General features: G+C 41.3%; 1 protein-coding gene across 2 annotated transcripts in view; it reads left to right on the top strand.

Annotated features, from left to right (window-relative positions):
- ccdc88c (coiled-coil and HOOK domain protein 88C) overlaps positions 1 to 16,075 on the top strand; it is a 56,863-nt gene extending 40,788 nt beyond the window's left edge. The window contains exons 27-31 of one of the 2 annotated variants that reach the window (XM_089004536.1): positions 4,305 to 4,388; positions 5,684 to 5,761; positions 5,834 to 5,953; positions 10,990 to 11,228; positions 14,677 to 16,075. In XM_089004536.1, coding sequence (XP_088860662.1) covers positions 4,305 to 4,388; positions 5,684 to 5,761; positions 5,834 to 5,953; positions 10,990 to 11,228; positions 14,677 to 15,453 — 1,298 coding nt within the window. In that variant the 3' untranslated portion in view covers positions 15,454 to 16,075. Of the gene's footprint in view, positions 1 to 4,304; positions 4,389 to 5,683; positions 5,762 to 5,833; positions 6,396 to 10,989; positions 11,229 to 14,676 lie in introns of those variants that run through there. The other variant, XM_089004535.1, reaches the window with a different exon arrangement.
- Positions 16,076 to 17,266: the final 1,191 nt, after the last annotated feature.

Below are 17,266 nucleotides of genomic sequence, written 5' to 3'. Positions count from 1 at the left end.
CAAACTTTGGATGTGAATTTAAAAAAAAAACACAAAATTGGAAAAAAAATATACATTGCAGTTTATGGCTTCGATTGTCAGCTGTAATTGCAGAATGACAACCTCTAACTTTTTCAGGGTGCTGCGTATGAACACCAAAAATTATATTATTAATATTATTGGCGCACACCAATTGCTTCTTTTTTTCCCTCCAACATTTACTGCCCCCAATCCCCCATCCCTTGGGGGTCGACATAGGTCCAGTCCACTAACTACAGGTCAACCACAATCCATTTATTGGGCATGGAATATTCAATTGTTTGTGAGATTGCTGCAGTAAAACATAATGTTTGAAGTTCTAATTTAATTTAGTTGACAGTGTGAGCAGCCCTCAGGTATTTGATGAGTTTGAGCCGCAGATGATGTGCATAGTAACTAAAATGATGTTTCACTTTTTTTTGGTTCTGGTTCTGGGACCTCTGCCAGATGACCTATTTCCAGAATCTGGCTGGGCTAGGTTCCAGCATGCCCTGCAACCCATGTGAGAATAAGCGGTTCAGAAGATAGATGAATGGATTGAAGTTGTTCTGTTGTTAAATGGTGGTTGCTCAACGTCCCATTGCACTCTGTAATTTTGAACGGGCATGATAATAAGAGATAATATTGTAAATTGGTTCATGTCAACTAAATTTGTCCCCCACCTACTGCCTGAAGTAAGCTGGGATAGACTCCAGCACCCGCCGTGACCCTCCTGATAATGGATGCATGATGGAGAATAGAAGAAGAAAGTCATGTTTGAATTTAAATCATGTCACTCATTTTTTTGCCGATTACAAAGAAACGACATACTAAAAACTCCAAATGGTTTGTCAAATAAAATCTTGGAAAAACATTCAGGCAGGGCAGAGAAAAATCACACTTGCTGCAAACAACACAGGAATATTATTCTACCTATCCAGCTATCTAGCTTGCAAGCTAGCTAGCCAACTAGCGATAAATCACAATTTCATTGTTTTTATTGCCAAGGCATTGAACAGTCTGTTTCTATTGTGAACATATCTATCGTGGGCTTTTACTTTTTTCACACTTGTTTGCCGTCTATTTACTGACAAATGTCAGTAAAGAGACGGCCCTGTCTTCAGCAGGTGTTTAGTTTTTCTTATGCATGACACTTTGATGAGTCTTTCAGTGGCCTCTGCACGATTTAATGAAAACCCGACTGTTTTTGTTTTTACTTTATAAAATGTATTTTTAGTGGTCTATGGTTAAGAAAAAAATATTTTCAGTTCACTTGATAACTTAAAATGCTCTGATTTGAATCACTGCCTGTGTGGCGGCGTAGCGTATGTGCATAGTTGAGTTTTTTGCTACCACGATGATGAGATTGGAGGTCGAGGCTTGCCATTAGGCCAGAAAAGTGAGTGAGTGATACAGATAAAGTAAAAAAATATTTTCATTCTCACTGTAGTCAATGCAAATGATCCCTGCGTGTAGTGCATGCAGTGGAAACACAACTCCCTCCCCATGCTCCACATGAACAATTGCTTGTTGTACTTTTACACTTGATAGATGGGCTGGCATTTCAGAGACCCGGTTGTTTGTATACAAGCAATTAAAACTTCAAATTCTATAACACGCCGCCTTTAAAAGTGACTGCTTTCTTGTATCAGTCTCATAAGTTAATGGCATCTCATGAAGTTTTAAAATTCATTGCAAATTCTATATGATTTTTTTTCGCATGTACTCACTAGTGTTTTATCATTTCTTTTTTGTCTCCATCTCTCTCTATCTCTGTCTCTTTCTCCCTCTTTCTCCATTTTTCTACCCCTCAGCTCATCCTGTCCCCAAACGCTTTTGTTTTTTCCGCAGTAAAAGTCAAGATAAACTTCTTCCGTCCCCCTCCCCAACCTCCGACCCTTCCCCACGGCCCTCCCTGTCTCTCAGCAGACGACTCCGATTCTGGTCGTCCACTGACATCACAGCAGACGTCATCCCTTGCCAGTCCGTCTCTGCCAATGGAGTGTTCTAATACCCTCATCTTCCTCTTCATCTTTTTAAACCATCAACATCAAAATAATCAGTCATCATTGAACTTCAGCATTTTCCACGTAGGCTTATAGCATGCATACATATTTCATGAACAGTGACTGGCATTGGGTGTTCCTCGAGAATATAAATGATCACATAAAGCATCCACAAAAGAGTTGCCTGTTGCAGATATGGGCAGCCAGTAATCCGAGTAAGTTTGTGCGTGTGTGCTCGCGTGCGTGCGCGCATCTTCCTGCGTGTGTCACTGTTTCCACAACAAGCTTGCCCCCATGCCTCATCCTTTAAATTGATCTGTATGAATATTATTTATTTGCATTTCACGGCGCTTGGAGACCCGCACTATGTTCCCTTTTCAGTGTGTGCTTTCAAATGAGAAACAATGGTTGGAAATAAGATCACTTCTTGTGCAAGTCACATTGGATCAGGACACTGTTTATAAATGTGTTTGCTTCACAATGTCTTGCTGCAGCCATTTATCTTGAATGCAATCAGCTCAAGAAATGTTACCGCAGCAACCAGCACCTGCTTACTTATTACCTGTCAAGTCTATGCTAAACTGGTCTTGTCTGTTAGCTGTGAACAGACACCAACATGTGAGCCAGTGGCTTTAGCCTCAGATAACCTCTAAGATGGCTGCTGGCTTCAAGAACGGTGTGGGAAAAACATCTCTATTCTTCTCAATTTTATTTATATTGTTGAAGTCATGATGTCACAATATCACTACTGACTGTGTTGTCAGTAATGTTGTTCATAAGGGTAGATTGGTGGCATGTAGGGTGGGGGGTATACTGATCATCTCATCTCATCTGATCATCAATACCAAAATTCTACTTTTGTTTTTAAACCTGACGTTTATTGTCAGATAATATTTAAACGATGAACTTTATTTGAAACAATTTATTTAAAATGTAAATTTTGTTCTTAGCATCTGCTTGGTAAAATTATCATACTTCCTGCACAATAAGGCGCTCCAGAGTACAATGTGCACCTTCAATAAATGGCCCTTTTTAAAATTGAAGGCAAGTAGAATAAAAGCTCCAATAGTGGCTGCAGTTGCATCACGGATCCACTATATGGAGCCATGCTAAAAGGAATATAATACAATACAGTACAGTTTTATTTATCTCGAGCTTTTACAACCACTGCAGCAGTTACAAAACACTTTACAGAACATTGAAAATACTACGTCCATGAAATCACAATATTTACTCACATATTGCTTTATAGCCCTTTGGTTATAGTATGAAATACGACACAAAGTCTATAATTATACAAGATTTATTCCTCAGCAAACAAACCATAAACAAAAGACAACTGTTATGAATACAATTGATTCCACAAAAAGTCACACAAACCTTCTGGGCTCGCATCCACATCCAAATATATTTAGAAGTCTTGCTTGCCTCCTTCCTCCTTTGTTTTTTCCACCTTCGTTTCTTCCGCCGTAGACTGCTTTTGAAATTATCTTTGTTTCATAGTATCTGTTGGAGAACTATCTTATGTTCCAATTAGTGAATTACTAAATAGAAACAACCCAATAGGGAATATTGTGCCTTATAGTGCGGAAAATACAGGAAATTCTTTGGTTATTTTTTCTACATATGTAAATGGTATAACGTTTTATGAATTGAATTGCCTACTTGGTTGTTTAATCTTCGCCATCACTTTACTTTGGATTGGTGTTTTCTGGCTTGACATTACCTTCCAAAAAGGTTTCGCATGACAGTACCAACACAAACATTCTGACTCAGAGTTCGACCAAAGTGTGAATAGTTTTGGCCTCCACTGTGTCTTCTTGTACCGTTCTAAGCTAGTCTGCCATCCTGACAGAGAATTAAAAAATATTAACAGGATCCAAGTAAGACATTTAATTAAGCTTAAGCTGTTAAATAATCATAAAATATGTCCAACCCTGTATAAACTGTGAAGTCTAACCCACATTATTTTTGGTTAAGGATATACACTGCTACATATCAGACAACCATAGAATTGCTTGCATCTTTTCCAGATACAGTTCAGCCTTGTGAGACAAAATGAAACTCTTGTGATTCTGCCCGACAATAATTAAATTCATCATACAATAGTCAAGACCAGCCAAGATCATTGTGTAGATTTCTAAATGCTCTGCTTGAACTAATCCTGCATATAGTCACGCACCTATCCTTGCACTCTGGCCAAGTCCTGCGACGTCCTCTTTGCTTGCTTCCTATATATCATCACACATCTTCGTCTAAATGAACTGAGATGGTCTCATTTGTCCTATTATTGGTTCACAGGTTTGACTGACAGAGGACGAGGGCTGTATCATTGCAGCACACCAGGAGGTAGCAGTGAGAGTGTCACTGGAGAAGATGGAAAAGGTGATTTTTAAATATTGCACAAAAATTGACACAATTATTTTGTTGTTCTAGCATAGCATCATTAACACAAAAAAACACCCATCACTCATTAACTGTCATTCACAAATTTATTCGGAAATTGAAAATATGACGTAGAGTGCCATTCCCAAATTTGTTCTGGTTTTGTTTTTTCATGCTTGGGTGCCGATAAAGTGCTGGCCATGGTCTCAGGCAATGTTGTTTCTTTTCCACAAGGGGGCAGCATTTCCCTTTTTTCTATGTTAGTGCTTTGTTCCAGGTTCAGCTATTGTTAAAACGCTATATAAACCAATATGTATGTATTGCATTGTATTTTGGACAGATTCTCATATAACTCCAGACGCATATAATTTAGGAATTAACTCTTTTTTTTATGAAAGAAGAGAGTCTAAGGTTTCTAACGTTGTATTTAATGCTCATGTAGTCCTAAAACTAGATACAAGTAACATCCGACATACGACCGAGTTCCGTTCCAACCAAACGGCCGTCAGTCAAAATGGTCGGAAGTCAAAATCCATTCAAAATGTTGAATAGGGACTCTGAGGCTAAATGACTCGCAAACTCCCCCCTCTGGTGCCATCACACGGTCGATTGCTGTGCGAGAGTGAGATTCTGGCAGGCCAAAATTGTCGTACGCCTGCTATCACGTTGCGGGGCCAAGCGTAGAATTAAAATTTTTAAAATAGGGTCTGGAGGTCATGGTCGTAAGTCGAGCCGGTCGTAAGTCGCATGTTACCCGTATTGTGTGGGTCCTGGAATTGAAGTCACAATGACAAAATGCCTGGCACTGGAGTGGACACATTTTTGTACATCTGACAGTGAATGAGTTAAAAGCGTTTTTTTCCTCTTTATTGGTGTAAAACATGGACCTTTGATTTTCTGGTATCTTATTGTCAAAGCAAATAATTGGAATCTATATTATATGATATGAATACAGATTCTAAACATTCCACTAACAGAGCCACATATCCTCACGAGGGTCATGAGTGTGCCATTGCCTATCCCAGCTGTCTTGGGCCAGCAGGCAGCGTACACCTTTAACTGTTTGGCAGCCAATAATAGGGCAGGGATTAAGTTTCACTTTCATGAAAAAGAGCATTTTTGAAAGCTGGATTTAAACACTTAAAGATTTCTCATGGTCCAGTGCACTGAGTACAGGTACTGTATTTTCCACATAACGCTTTGCAAAGTGTAATGTGCACCTTCAATAAATTTGAAAACTATGTTCATATATGTAGCAATACATTAAAGGGTGGATGCCCGTATGTGTTTTTCAGGCTTTGCACAGACCCACAAAGCTCTGAGTTCCACCACGAGCCATCAATCACTTGCCCTCAGCAGTAGCAGGCTCAGAGGTAAAACACAAGCCCAACTTAACAGCACAATTGAACACAAGCGGAGCTGGAGATGTCCCCATGTTTTTGTAGGTGTGCTCGATGATGACACTGAGAGCGTTTTTGTTCCTCATGGTCACATGGGATGTCGTCCAGGATCAGCTGACTTTAGTCACCATACCTCCAGCTCAAACTCACCGGTCAACTGCAAAGGTACTGACAGTTGAATCAAGTTAACTGGAATTTGACTAACATACAGCACAAGAGTGGAACATCTTTACTCTAATTCCTTCAAAGGTCGGGAAATCCGACAACATTTTCTGAATGCTCTAAAAATGAAAGTCAAATCTTGCAAAAGGCAAGGGGAAGCAAAGGGTTAACACTTGATGTGTTTTCTTTTGTTTGATGTTTTATAGATTTTTTTTGCACACGTTTGTGTTTTGCGCATGCAAGCAGGAAATTGACTCCCCAAAGTTGTTGTTAATTAAAGGACAGCCGACGTCTCTGGACAAGTTGTGTCCATAATTTGTAAAATGGCTTCAAATGACTTCCACTGAGCGTATTTTACAAAGATTCCACCGCAAATAGCTATATTTTACGTTTTAAGACTTGCGCTGAATATTCCGGAAGTCTTGTTTTTGAGTTGTTGACGAGTCCGTACGTGACGTCACTGAAGGAATGCCCCTGACCAAAAAAATGGACACATTGTAGCAGTCCTTCCATCACGTCAATGCATTTTGCTCCATATAAGGAATTTATCAGCCTGTGGAAACGGGCTGATTAATTCCTCACAGGAGCTCGGTCACCATTTTCTGCGTCTTTTTTGGTGATACATTTCCCCCCAATTTTGCTTCAAAATGGCATGGAATGAATTCTTTAATCGATTGCAAGCATGTATGCTTTCCTCTTCAGAACTGTTTGAATCATATTCATAACTGGATGTGTAACAATTGTGTAATGTGTAACAAGCATATTCAGGTATACATATACAGAATCTGAAGCCATTGTTTTGATTCTCCAGCAATGCAAGACGTCTTGGCGTGACATCACGAACTGGGGGCGGGACTTTCTGAAAATGCCCAATTCGCAGCTCAATTTTTTTGCAGATTTTGGACACTTTAAGTCATTTTTATTGGTGTTTTGCATTTGAATAAAAATATCATACTGCGTGTTTTGGGTATTTTAGATGCTATAAAACATTTTTCTGATGTCAGTTAGGAAACAAAAAAGTGATGTCGGGTATCCTTTAAAGCTAAGCTAAGAGAAAATTCCAAGACTATATTGTTTTGCGCAATTACACTTGACGAATTGATTGTGGGGAGTTTGTTTGAAAATCTGAACAATTCGTACGTTTACTAGCAACCACCAAGGGACTTTGGGGTGCAAATTATTCCATTGTTCAGGTGATTGTTCTCAAGGTGACTGGTGTGCAAGATTATTCGAATGTTCCAATTAGTGAATTACTAAATAGAAACAACCCAATAGGGAATATTGTGCCTTATAGTGCGGAAAATACAGGAAATTCTTTGTTTTTTTTTCTACATATGTAAATGGTATAACGTTTTATGAATTGAATTGCCTACTTGGTTGTTTAATCTTCGCCATCACTTTACTTTGGATTGGTGTTTTCTGGCTTGACATTACCTTCCAAAAAGGTTTCGCATGGCAGTACCAACACAAACATTCTGACTCAGAGTTCGACCAAAGTGTGAATAGTTTTGGCCTCCACTGTGTCTTCTTGTACCGTTCTAAGCCAGTCTGCCATCCTGACAGAGAATTAAAAAATATTAACAGGATCCAAGTAAGACATTTAATTAAGCTTAAGCTGTTAAATAATCATAAAATATGTCCAACCCTGTATAAACTGTGAAGTCTAACCCACATTATTTTTGGTTAAGGATATACACTGCTACATATTAGACAACCATAGAATTGCTTGCATCTTTTCCAGATACAGTTCAGCCTTGTGAGACAAAATGAAACTCTTGTGATTCTGCCCGACAATAATTAAATTCATCATACAATAGTCAAGACCAGCCAAGATCATTGTGTAGATTTCCAAATGCTCTGCTTGAACTAATCCTGCATATAGTCACGGACCTATCCTTGCACTCTGGCCAAGTCCTGCGACGTCCTCTTTGCTTGCTTCCTATATACCATCACACATCTTCGTCTAAATGAACTGAGATGGTCTCATTTGTCCTATTATTGGTTCACAGGTTTGACTGACAGAGGACGAGGGCTGTATCATTGCAGCACACCAGGAGGTAGCAGTGAGAGTGTCACTGGAGAAGATGGAAAAGGTGATTTTTAAATATTGCACAAAAATTGACACAATTATTTTGTTGTTCTAGCATAGCATCATTAACACAAAAAAACACCCATCACTCATTAACTGTCATTCACAAATTTATTCGGAAATTGAAAATATGACGTAGAGTGCCATTCCCAAATTTGTTCTGGTTTTGTTTTTTCATGCTTGGGTGCTGATAAAGTGCTGGCCATGGTCTCAGGCAATGTTGTTTCTTTTCCACAAGGGGGCAGCATTTCCCTTTTTTCTATGTTAGTGCTTTGTTCCAGGTTCAGCTATTGTTAAAACGCTATATAAACCAATATGTATGTATTGCATTGTATTTTGGACAGATTCTCATATAACTCCAGACGCATATAATTTAGGAATTAACTCTTTTTTTTATGAAAGAAGAGAGTCTAAGGTTTGTAACGCTGTATTTAATGCTCATGTAGTCCTAAAACTAGATACAAGTAACATCCGACATACGACCGAGTTCCGTTCCAACCAAACGGCCGTCAGTCAAAATGGTCGGAAGTCAAAATCCATTCAAAATGTTGAATAGGGACTCTGAGGCTAAATGACTCGCAAACTCCCCCCTCTGGTGCCATCACACGGTCGATTGCTGTGCGAGAGTGAGATTCTGGCAGGCCAAAATTGTCGTACGCCTGCTATCACGTTGCGGTGCCAAGCGTAGAATTAAAATTTTTAAAATAGGGTCTGGAGGTCATGGTCGTAAGTCGAGCCGGTCGTAAGTCGCATGTTACCTGTATTGTGTGGGTCCTGGAATTGAAGTGACAATGACAAAATGCCTGGCACTGGAGTGGACACATTTTTGTACATCTGACAGTGAATGAGTTAAAAGCGTTTTTTTCCTCTTTATTGGTGTAAAACATGGTCCTTCGATTTTCTGGTATCTTATTGTCAAAGCAAATAATTGGAATCTATATTATATGATATGAATATAGATTCTAAACATTCCACTAACAGAGCCACATATCCTCACGAGGGTCATGAGTGTGCCATTGCCTATCCCAGCTGTCTTGGGCCAGCAGGCAGCGTACACCTTTAACTGTTTGGCAGCCAATAATAGGGCAGGGATTAAGTTTCACTTTCATGAAAAAGAGCATTTTTGAAAGCTGGATTTAAACACGTAAAGATTTCTCATGGTCCAGTGCACTGAGGGAAAAAAATCCCAAGTACAGGTACTGTATTTTCCACATAACGCTTTGCAAAGTGTCATGTGCACCTTCAATAAATTTGAAAACTATGTTCATATATGTAGCAATACATTAAAGGGTGGATGCCCGTATGTGTTTTTCAGGCTTTGCACAGACCCACAAAGCTCTGAGTTCCACCACGAGCCATAAATCACTTGCCCTCAGCAGTAGCAGGCTCAGAGGTAAAACATAAGCCCAACTTAACAGCACAATTGAACACAAGCGGAGCTGGAGATGTCCCCATGTTTTTGTAGGTGTGCTCGATGATGACACTGAGAGCGTTTTTGTTCCTCATGGTCACATGGGATGTCGTCCAGGATCAGCTGACTTTAGTCACCATACCTCCAGCTCAAACTCACCGGTCAACTGCAAAGGTACTGACAGTTGAATCAAGTTAACTGGAATTTGACTAACATACAGCACAAGAGTGGAACATCTTTACTCTAATTCCTTCAAAGGTCGGGAAATCCGACAACATTTTCTGAATCCTCTAAAAATGAAAGTCAAATCTTGCAAAAGGCAAGGGGAAGCAAAAGGTTAACACTTGATGTGTTTTCTTTTGTTTGATGTTTTATAGATTTTTTTTGCACACGTTTGTGGTTTGCGCATGCAAGCAGGAAATTGACTCCCCAAAGTTGTTGTTAATTTGAGTTGAGAAAATAAAAGTGTACCAAAATTTCAGGAAATGAGATATTATAGAGCTTCTTCACTATCAATGCAGCCAACTCTCTTGGCGGGGGTACACCCTGAATTGGTAGCTTGTGTAGTGGGAATTTAAAGGACAACCGACGTCTCTGGACAAGTTGTGTCCATAATTTGTAAAATGGCTTCAAATGATTTCCACTGAGTGTATTTTACAAAGATTCCACCGCAAATAGCTATATTTTACGTTTTAAGACTTGCGCTGAATATTCCGGAAGTCTTGTTTTTGAGTTGTTGACGAGTCCGTACGTGACGTCACTGAAGGAACGCCCCTGACCAAAAAAATGGACACATTGTAGCAGTCCTTCCATCACGTCAATGCATTTTGCTCCATGTAAGGAATTTATCAGCCTGTGGAAACGGGCTGATTAATTCCTCACAGGAGCTCGGTCACCATTTTCTGCGTCTTTTTTGGTGATACATTTCCCCCCAATTTTGCCTCAAAATGGCATGGAATGAATTCTTTAATCGATTGCAAGCATGTATGCTTTCCTCTTCAGAACTGTTTGAATCATATTCATAACTGGATGTGTAACAATTGTGTAATGTGTAACAAGCATATTCTCAGAATCTGAAGCCATTGTTTTGATTCTTCAGCAATGCAAGACGTCTTGGCGTGACATCACGAACTGGGGGCGGGACTTTCTGAAAATGCCCAATTCGCAGCTCAATTTTTTTGCAGATTTTGGACACTTTAAGTCATTTTTATTGGTGTTTTGCATTTGAATAAAAATATCATACTGTGTGTTTTGGGTATTTTAGATGCTATAAAACATTTTTCTGATGTCAGTTAGGAAACAAAAAAGTGATGTCGGGTGTCCTTTAAAGCTAAGCTAAGAGAAAATTCCAAGACTATATTGTTTTGCGCAATTACACTTGACTAATTGATTGTGGGGAGTTTGTTTGAAAATCTGAACAATTCGTACGTTTACTAGCAACCACCAAGGGACTTTGGGGTGCAAATTATTCCATCGTTCAGGTGATTGTTCTCAAGGTGACTGGTGTGCAAGATTATTCGAAACCTTTTTATATCCTAGATGCATCCGACTGTCACCTCCGGTCAGCGAGCCTATCCAGCGATGATGTCAGGGGTCTCAGCCCATTACAGCAAACCTTGTCACGCAGCGCAACCCTCCCATACGATCAAACACCCCAGCGGGCCCAACCACAGCGTGCAGGGGTCATGCGGAGTCGGGCTCGCCCTTCATCTCCCGGAAGTGAGATGGTGACACTGGAGGAGTTCCTGCAAGAGAGCAACCTGAAATCACCGCAAACGGTGAGAAATATATTTGTCAATGTTGGTTTTAGTTGTGTTGCATACTGTCTGTACTTCACACACATATGTAAATACTGTCCTGGTATACACATCAGCACTGAGAAATGTTACGTAGATTTGAACCCGCAGCCCCGTTATTGAAATGACAAGTTTTTGTTCACTTCCCCTTTATTTTTTTTAGTTCAAAGTGACTGTTTTGTTGTTTTGCAGTTTACGATTGATTGGTTTTAATTTAGAATACAGATTTTTGTGGTTGGAGCACACTGTTTAGTGCTGTCACCTCACAAGAAGAATTATCTGGATTCTATTCTGTGTAAACTCGACCAGATATCTGTCCTTGGGTGTGTTCACTCACTCATGAAAACATCATCCAAATCTCTGAAAGCATAAACTCAAGGTCCGAGGGCCGGATATGGCCTGGTTGATCAATTTAGGTGGTCTGCGAAAGCAAATCACATGTCAACTTGTCATGTGTATTAAAGAACATTGTGATGTCGCAATAAATTGGTTACCCTGTTAACCTCACTTGTACAATAAATGAACACATTTAATGGACTTGACAGATCTCAAAATGAATAATCTATTAATTTGTTGTGTAATTATTGTGGTTTCAGCGTCATAACGGGTCATGCATATTACCCCTGGGCCTTCAGTAATGCTACTTCTGAATCAATGCAAGCTGTGACTGTAAATCAGAATCAGAAAATCACCTTCATCCGTCCTACAATGGGGACATTTGCAGTTCACAGCAGCAATTTGAAAGGGGATGGGGTGGGCGGGGGGGGGGGGGGGAAGGATAGAAACACAAGATATTCTAAGCATAGTAAAATAAAAATGTGAAAGGATAGAAAAATAAAAAGTGTGGTGTGATTTACTAGACGGTCCAGTTAACCAGGAAATAACTTGTAAAGAAAGAAATACTATCATTAAACTGTTTTTACCATGAACGTGTGGATTCATGATATGTACATATGCAACCAAATCCATTTCTTCTCCTCCTTCAGCTGTTGTTGGTAGACAAAACTGCAATTAAATCAAACACAACAATATATTTGCTTATGCAGCTCGCTACAGATACAGTGAGCTAACTCTGGCCACTATGCTCTTGTCACTTGCGGCTAGTGATACTATGATTGACTGGTGACTAGCCAATCATAGTTTGTGAATTCTCTGATGTTACCCAGGCCTGCGAGCAGCCCCTACACGTCACACACTTGAAATCTTACATTACAGACATTAGTTAAAGCAACGGAGTCATTGACACTGCATATAAGATGACAGGGCCTGCAGAACTGATTGTGAAGGCCTCCAGGTAGATTTCTGTCCCTGGTAACAAATGATGGCTGAAATGTGATTGGTTTAATGCTTAAATACGAAAACGCACATCTGGAGGGCAAATTCCTTGTGTGTTCGACACACTCGGCCAATAAAGATGAGTGATTGGGGAAGCGCCACAACAGGGGAAAAGCAATGGAGGGAAGCTGAAAGACAATTTGGAATTATTTAAGAATTTATGGACAAAATATAATTAGTCTGTGATTCAGATATTTTTAGGCCAGCAGAGAAGGCCTTGCTGGCTCCCGACGGCCCACCACTGCTTAAAACATATTGTGTATGTTCGTTTTACTGAATGTAGGAATCGTTGGCTTGTGCCATCAGTGTGACTGACTCATGACCGTTGCTTAGACAACACAGAAACACCCTTAGCCACACGTAGCAATGGTCGACATAGCATACTGGTACTGGGACACTAAGTCACACAAACGCACACCTCGGTCATGTTTCTCGATGATCTCCTTCTGCTCGACCGTAATTTTGTTTTGTGTCCTCTTCGGCTGAACACTAGCCTGTGGTGGGGTCTTTTTCGGCCCCATAATAGCAAATGTATCCTTGAGAAACAAACCATGTATGCTACAAATGCACTCAGAGAAAGGGTGTGTGGAAAAGTAGTCCGGCAGCCAATGTGGCGCTGTTCGGCCGTGTGGTTTGGTGTTCTTCCACCGAAAACTAGTCCGCCAGCCATTGTGGCACTCCGTGTGTTTCCCGAAATGTAGTTCGTATTCAAAGATTCTATTCTTGCGAATGTAATGTTTGTAAAGCGAAAAGTTCGTTCGCTAAAGCATTTGTAAGCCGAGGTATCACTGTATGTAAAAACTTGCCAATATTTTCTTCTTCCCAAAGAAACAATAACGATGACCAACAGAAGGAAATGGTATGGGAAGCCTACCGGTTCACTGTTTCGCATCCCGAGTTTCTAATTGTGGAAGGAAAGGCTAGGGAACGGGGAGGAAAAAAAAACATGACAATGGTTTGAACCTGGAAAAAGACCTCTAGTCGATGCACATATGGAAATGTTAAAAAAGTGTGACCCACAGGCACTGCGTCTAGCAGCTAAACCACTTGAGGCTGGAACATTCATAGCGCAACAGGTTCCAGCAGAAAGGAACAAAAATTGTTTGTTTTAAAACATTTGTGAGTTTATTTTCTGACTAATTTTTCCTTCTGGTGCTGGTGGCAAATATTGCCTTCCCTGGTACAGCTCTGATTCCTTTGCTCTTTATCACAGATCTCAATTAGGGTTCTTCAAATCGGGTCCCGGGGAGCCCTTATAAAGCTACTTTTGGACGTATCCGTAGGGCTCCACCCCTCAGCACTGGTCTCGGTTTCTACATTGTATTTTTGAATTTAGAGAACATTTTCCACCTCTGTGTCCTGACTGCATCTGGCTTATAATTCTGCTCTTCATGTCACATGCAGCAACTAACTAAAAACAAAACAAAAACAAACATACTTTTTAGTTTAAAGCCATGGCCTGTTCCCCTGTACAGCAAATACTGCCAATAAACCCATTTTTATACACCAGACATCAATTTGAATAATACAAACTGATATATATACTGCCTGCTGTCATCCTTCCTTCGAGTTCAGTTTCCCAGATGTATGGTTTCAGCTGAGCAAACTTAATATGCTGTCGTGCTCTAGTTTTATGATCGTACTTCCCCACACCTCTCATTTCTTCTGAAGCCAAACATTGCCTGCAAATCAACTGTTAAATTCCATCCTTTCATCCATGTTTGTGACCTTTCCTGAAATCAGAGGGATATCTCACCACACATAAAACCTGTCATGATTCTTACAACATTCTAGTTAGAAAACGTTGTGGTCTTCTGATGAGTATCCAAAACAAATTGACAATCCTGAATCGATAAGGCAAGCGAATGGAACGAACACGTGATCTCCTTCATGACTTCAAAGGGTTTTCCTTTGGATTTTTAACTTGAGTGATCATTTTCATACTTTCTTTCTCACTTGACCTCAGTGTTCATCCTGAGGTGATCTGATTGATTGTATTCCCCCCCCCCACATATGAATACTCAACATGGATTTTTTTTTTTACAGTGACAAGGAATTTCCCGCAGTGCAACTAAGTGTGTTTGTTCTCAATCAGGTTTCAACAGAAAGCAGAGAGGAATTAATGACTGAATACTTCAGCAGAAGTCCAGCCTCTTCAGGTCCCACCAGTAAAGATCAGGGCACCCCCACCAACTACGTCACGCCCACTGTACATGCATCCAACCAGAGGCCTGGCCAAAGTGTCAAGCCATCTTCTCGGCAGCCTGTCAGCCAGTCGCAGGCGTCTGGCCGACCTGTGACCCAGAGGAACAACCAGTCACTGAGCAGGACGTTCAGCCTGGCCTCTGCCGATTTGCTCCACTCCAATGGGCCAGACAGTCTTCACGGAAACTCGGGCTCTTCAAACCAGTTAGACACGGTGGTTCGGAGGCAAGGGGGAGGGTCTAATGGAAGAGAGAGGCCACTCTCTGCCCGTTTGACCTGCTCAAGCAATCAGCACAGAGACAGCGGCATCCCAAACTCCCCCATTCACCATTCATCTTCTCTCACGCTGCAGACAGACAGACATGTGGAGAGAGAGCGCGATAGAGGACGGACTCCTGTGTCACCCAACAGGCTCTCATCGTCTTACCATCATCGTGGGGAGGTTGCTATGGTAACCCCTGTGAGGGCTGTGCCCACTGCTCAGCCGGACGAAGCCTTGGAACATGGAGAGGTGTTCGGGGAGGAACACCCAAATGAAGCTTCTCGCCAGCACAAAGACAGTGAGAGGGTGAGATGCAGCTCTGTGGAACGCCCAAAAAGCACACCCGCTTCCCCTGATCCCAACAATGACCCCCAGACAGTGTGGTATGAGTACGGCTGTGTCTAATCACTGAAGCCAAGACAAGGAGTCGGTCGGGTCTGTGTATAAAAACAGAAACACAGACCACGGTCTACTTTCTGGAACTTCTCTTTGACCAAAACTGTCAGACATCAATGTCCATTACAAGTGAACATCTTTCACGAGAAGTGCGGAAATGAAGCCGGATTTTAAATTTCATTAGACGATGGTTGTGGTTTGGATCCACGCTTCAACACTTCCTTAGCGTATGGTGGATGACTATGGTAACCTGCGCTTTGTTATTGCCACTATACCGATTCTGTAATCCAGCAAGGAGTTTGAACACAACACCAGATTCTGTTTAGGGATAAAAAAGCGTTCAAAGCTGTGACAAGTGACCTCATTACAATTCTCCTGGTTTTGGCTTCCTTGGAGAAATGGACTATGGGCTTGTGCTACTAAGTCCTCAAAACACACTTCATTCAATCAATAGCACACAAAATAGTACACATATCAAGTGTCAGCTCAAACAAACACCAGAAAAGGTGAGCAGAGTGGTGGCAATGCTATGCCGAAGTGTATGTAGGAATTGAGAGAGGCAGTGAGAATTGTCTAAACGGGTGAGATGCCGAAATAGGCGTGACAGTCAAGAGGGTGGGAAATGTGGGAAGAGCAAGTGAAAGGATAGAAAAATAAAAAGTGTGGTGTGATTTACTAGACGGTCCAGTTAACCAGGAAATAACTTGTAAAGAAAGAAATACTATCATTAAACTGTTTTTACCATGAACGTGTGGATTCATGATATGTAAATATGCAACCAAATCCATTTCTTCTCCTCCTTCAGCTGTTGTTGGTAGACAAAACTGCAATTAAATCAAACACAACAATATATTTGCTTATGCAGCTCGCTACAGATACAGTGAGCTAACTCTGGCCACTATGCTCTTGTCACTTGCGGCTAGTGATACTATGAGCCAATCATAGTTTGTGAATTCTCTGATGTTACCCAGGCCTGCGAGCAGCCCCTACACGTCACACACTTGAAATCTTATTGGTTAAAACAACAGACATTAGTTAAAGCAACGGAGTCATTGACACTGCATATAAGATGACAGGGCCTGCAGAACTGATTGTGAAGGCCTCCAGGTAGATTTCTGTCCCTGGTAACAAAATAAACATTGGAGATTGGAAGCGTCATCCACATGCATCACTGTAAATGATGCTCGCCCCGAGTCAACACGACTCTGCTTTTAAACTGAGTACAGCGGGAGTAAAAAAGCCACACAAGTGTTCACCAATACTGATTTACCTTGTCATGCTCAAGCAATCAGCACAGAGACAGCGGCATCCCAAACTCCCCCATTCACCATTCATCTTCTCTCACGCTGCAGACAGACAGACATGTGGAGAGAGAGCGCGATAGAGGACGGACTCCTGTGTCACCCAACGGGCTCTCATCGTCTTACCATCATCGTGGGGAGGTTGCTATGGTAACCCCTGTGAGGGCTGTGCCGACTGCTCAGCCGGACGAAGCCTTGGAACATGGAGAGGTGTTCGGGGAGGAACACCCAAATGAAGCTTCTCGCCAGCACAAAGACAGTGAGAGGGTGAGATGCAGCTCTGTGGAACGCCCAAAAAGCACACCCGCTTCCCCTGATCCCAACAATGACCCCCAGACAGTGTGGTATGAGTACGGCTGTGTCTAATCACTGAAGCCAAGACAAGGAGTCGGTCGGGTCTGTGTATAAAAACAGAAACACAGACCACGGTCTACTTTCTGGAACTTCTCTTTGACCAAAGCTGTCAGACATCAATGTAGGTGTGAGCGAGAATGGCAAGTGGATTTTGAGCCATATACCTG

Source organism: Hippocampus bargibanti, linkage group LG09 (assembly GCF_051943395.1).
Source record: "Hippocampus bargibanti isolate YZ-2025 linkage group LG09, ASM5194339v1, whole genome shotgun sequence".
NCBI lineage: Eukaryota > Metazoa > Chordata > Actinopteri > Syngnathiformes > Syngnathidae > Hippocampus > Hippocampus bargibanti.
Note: the sequence above shows the minus strand (reverse complement) of the source record. Positions and strands in the feature narration are given on the sequence as shown.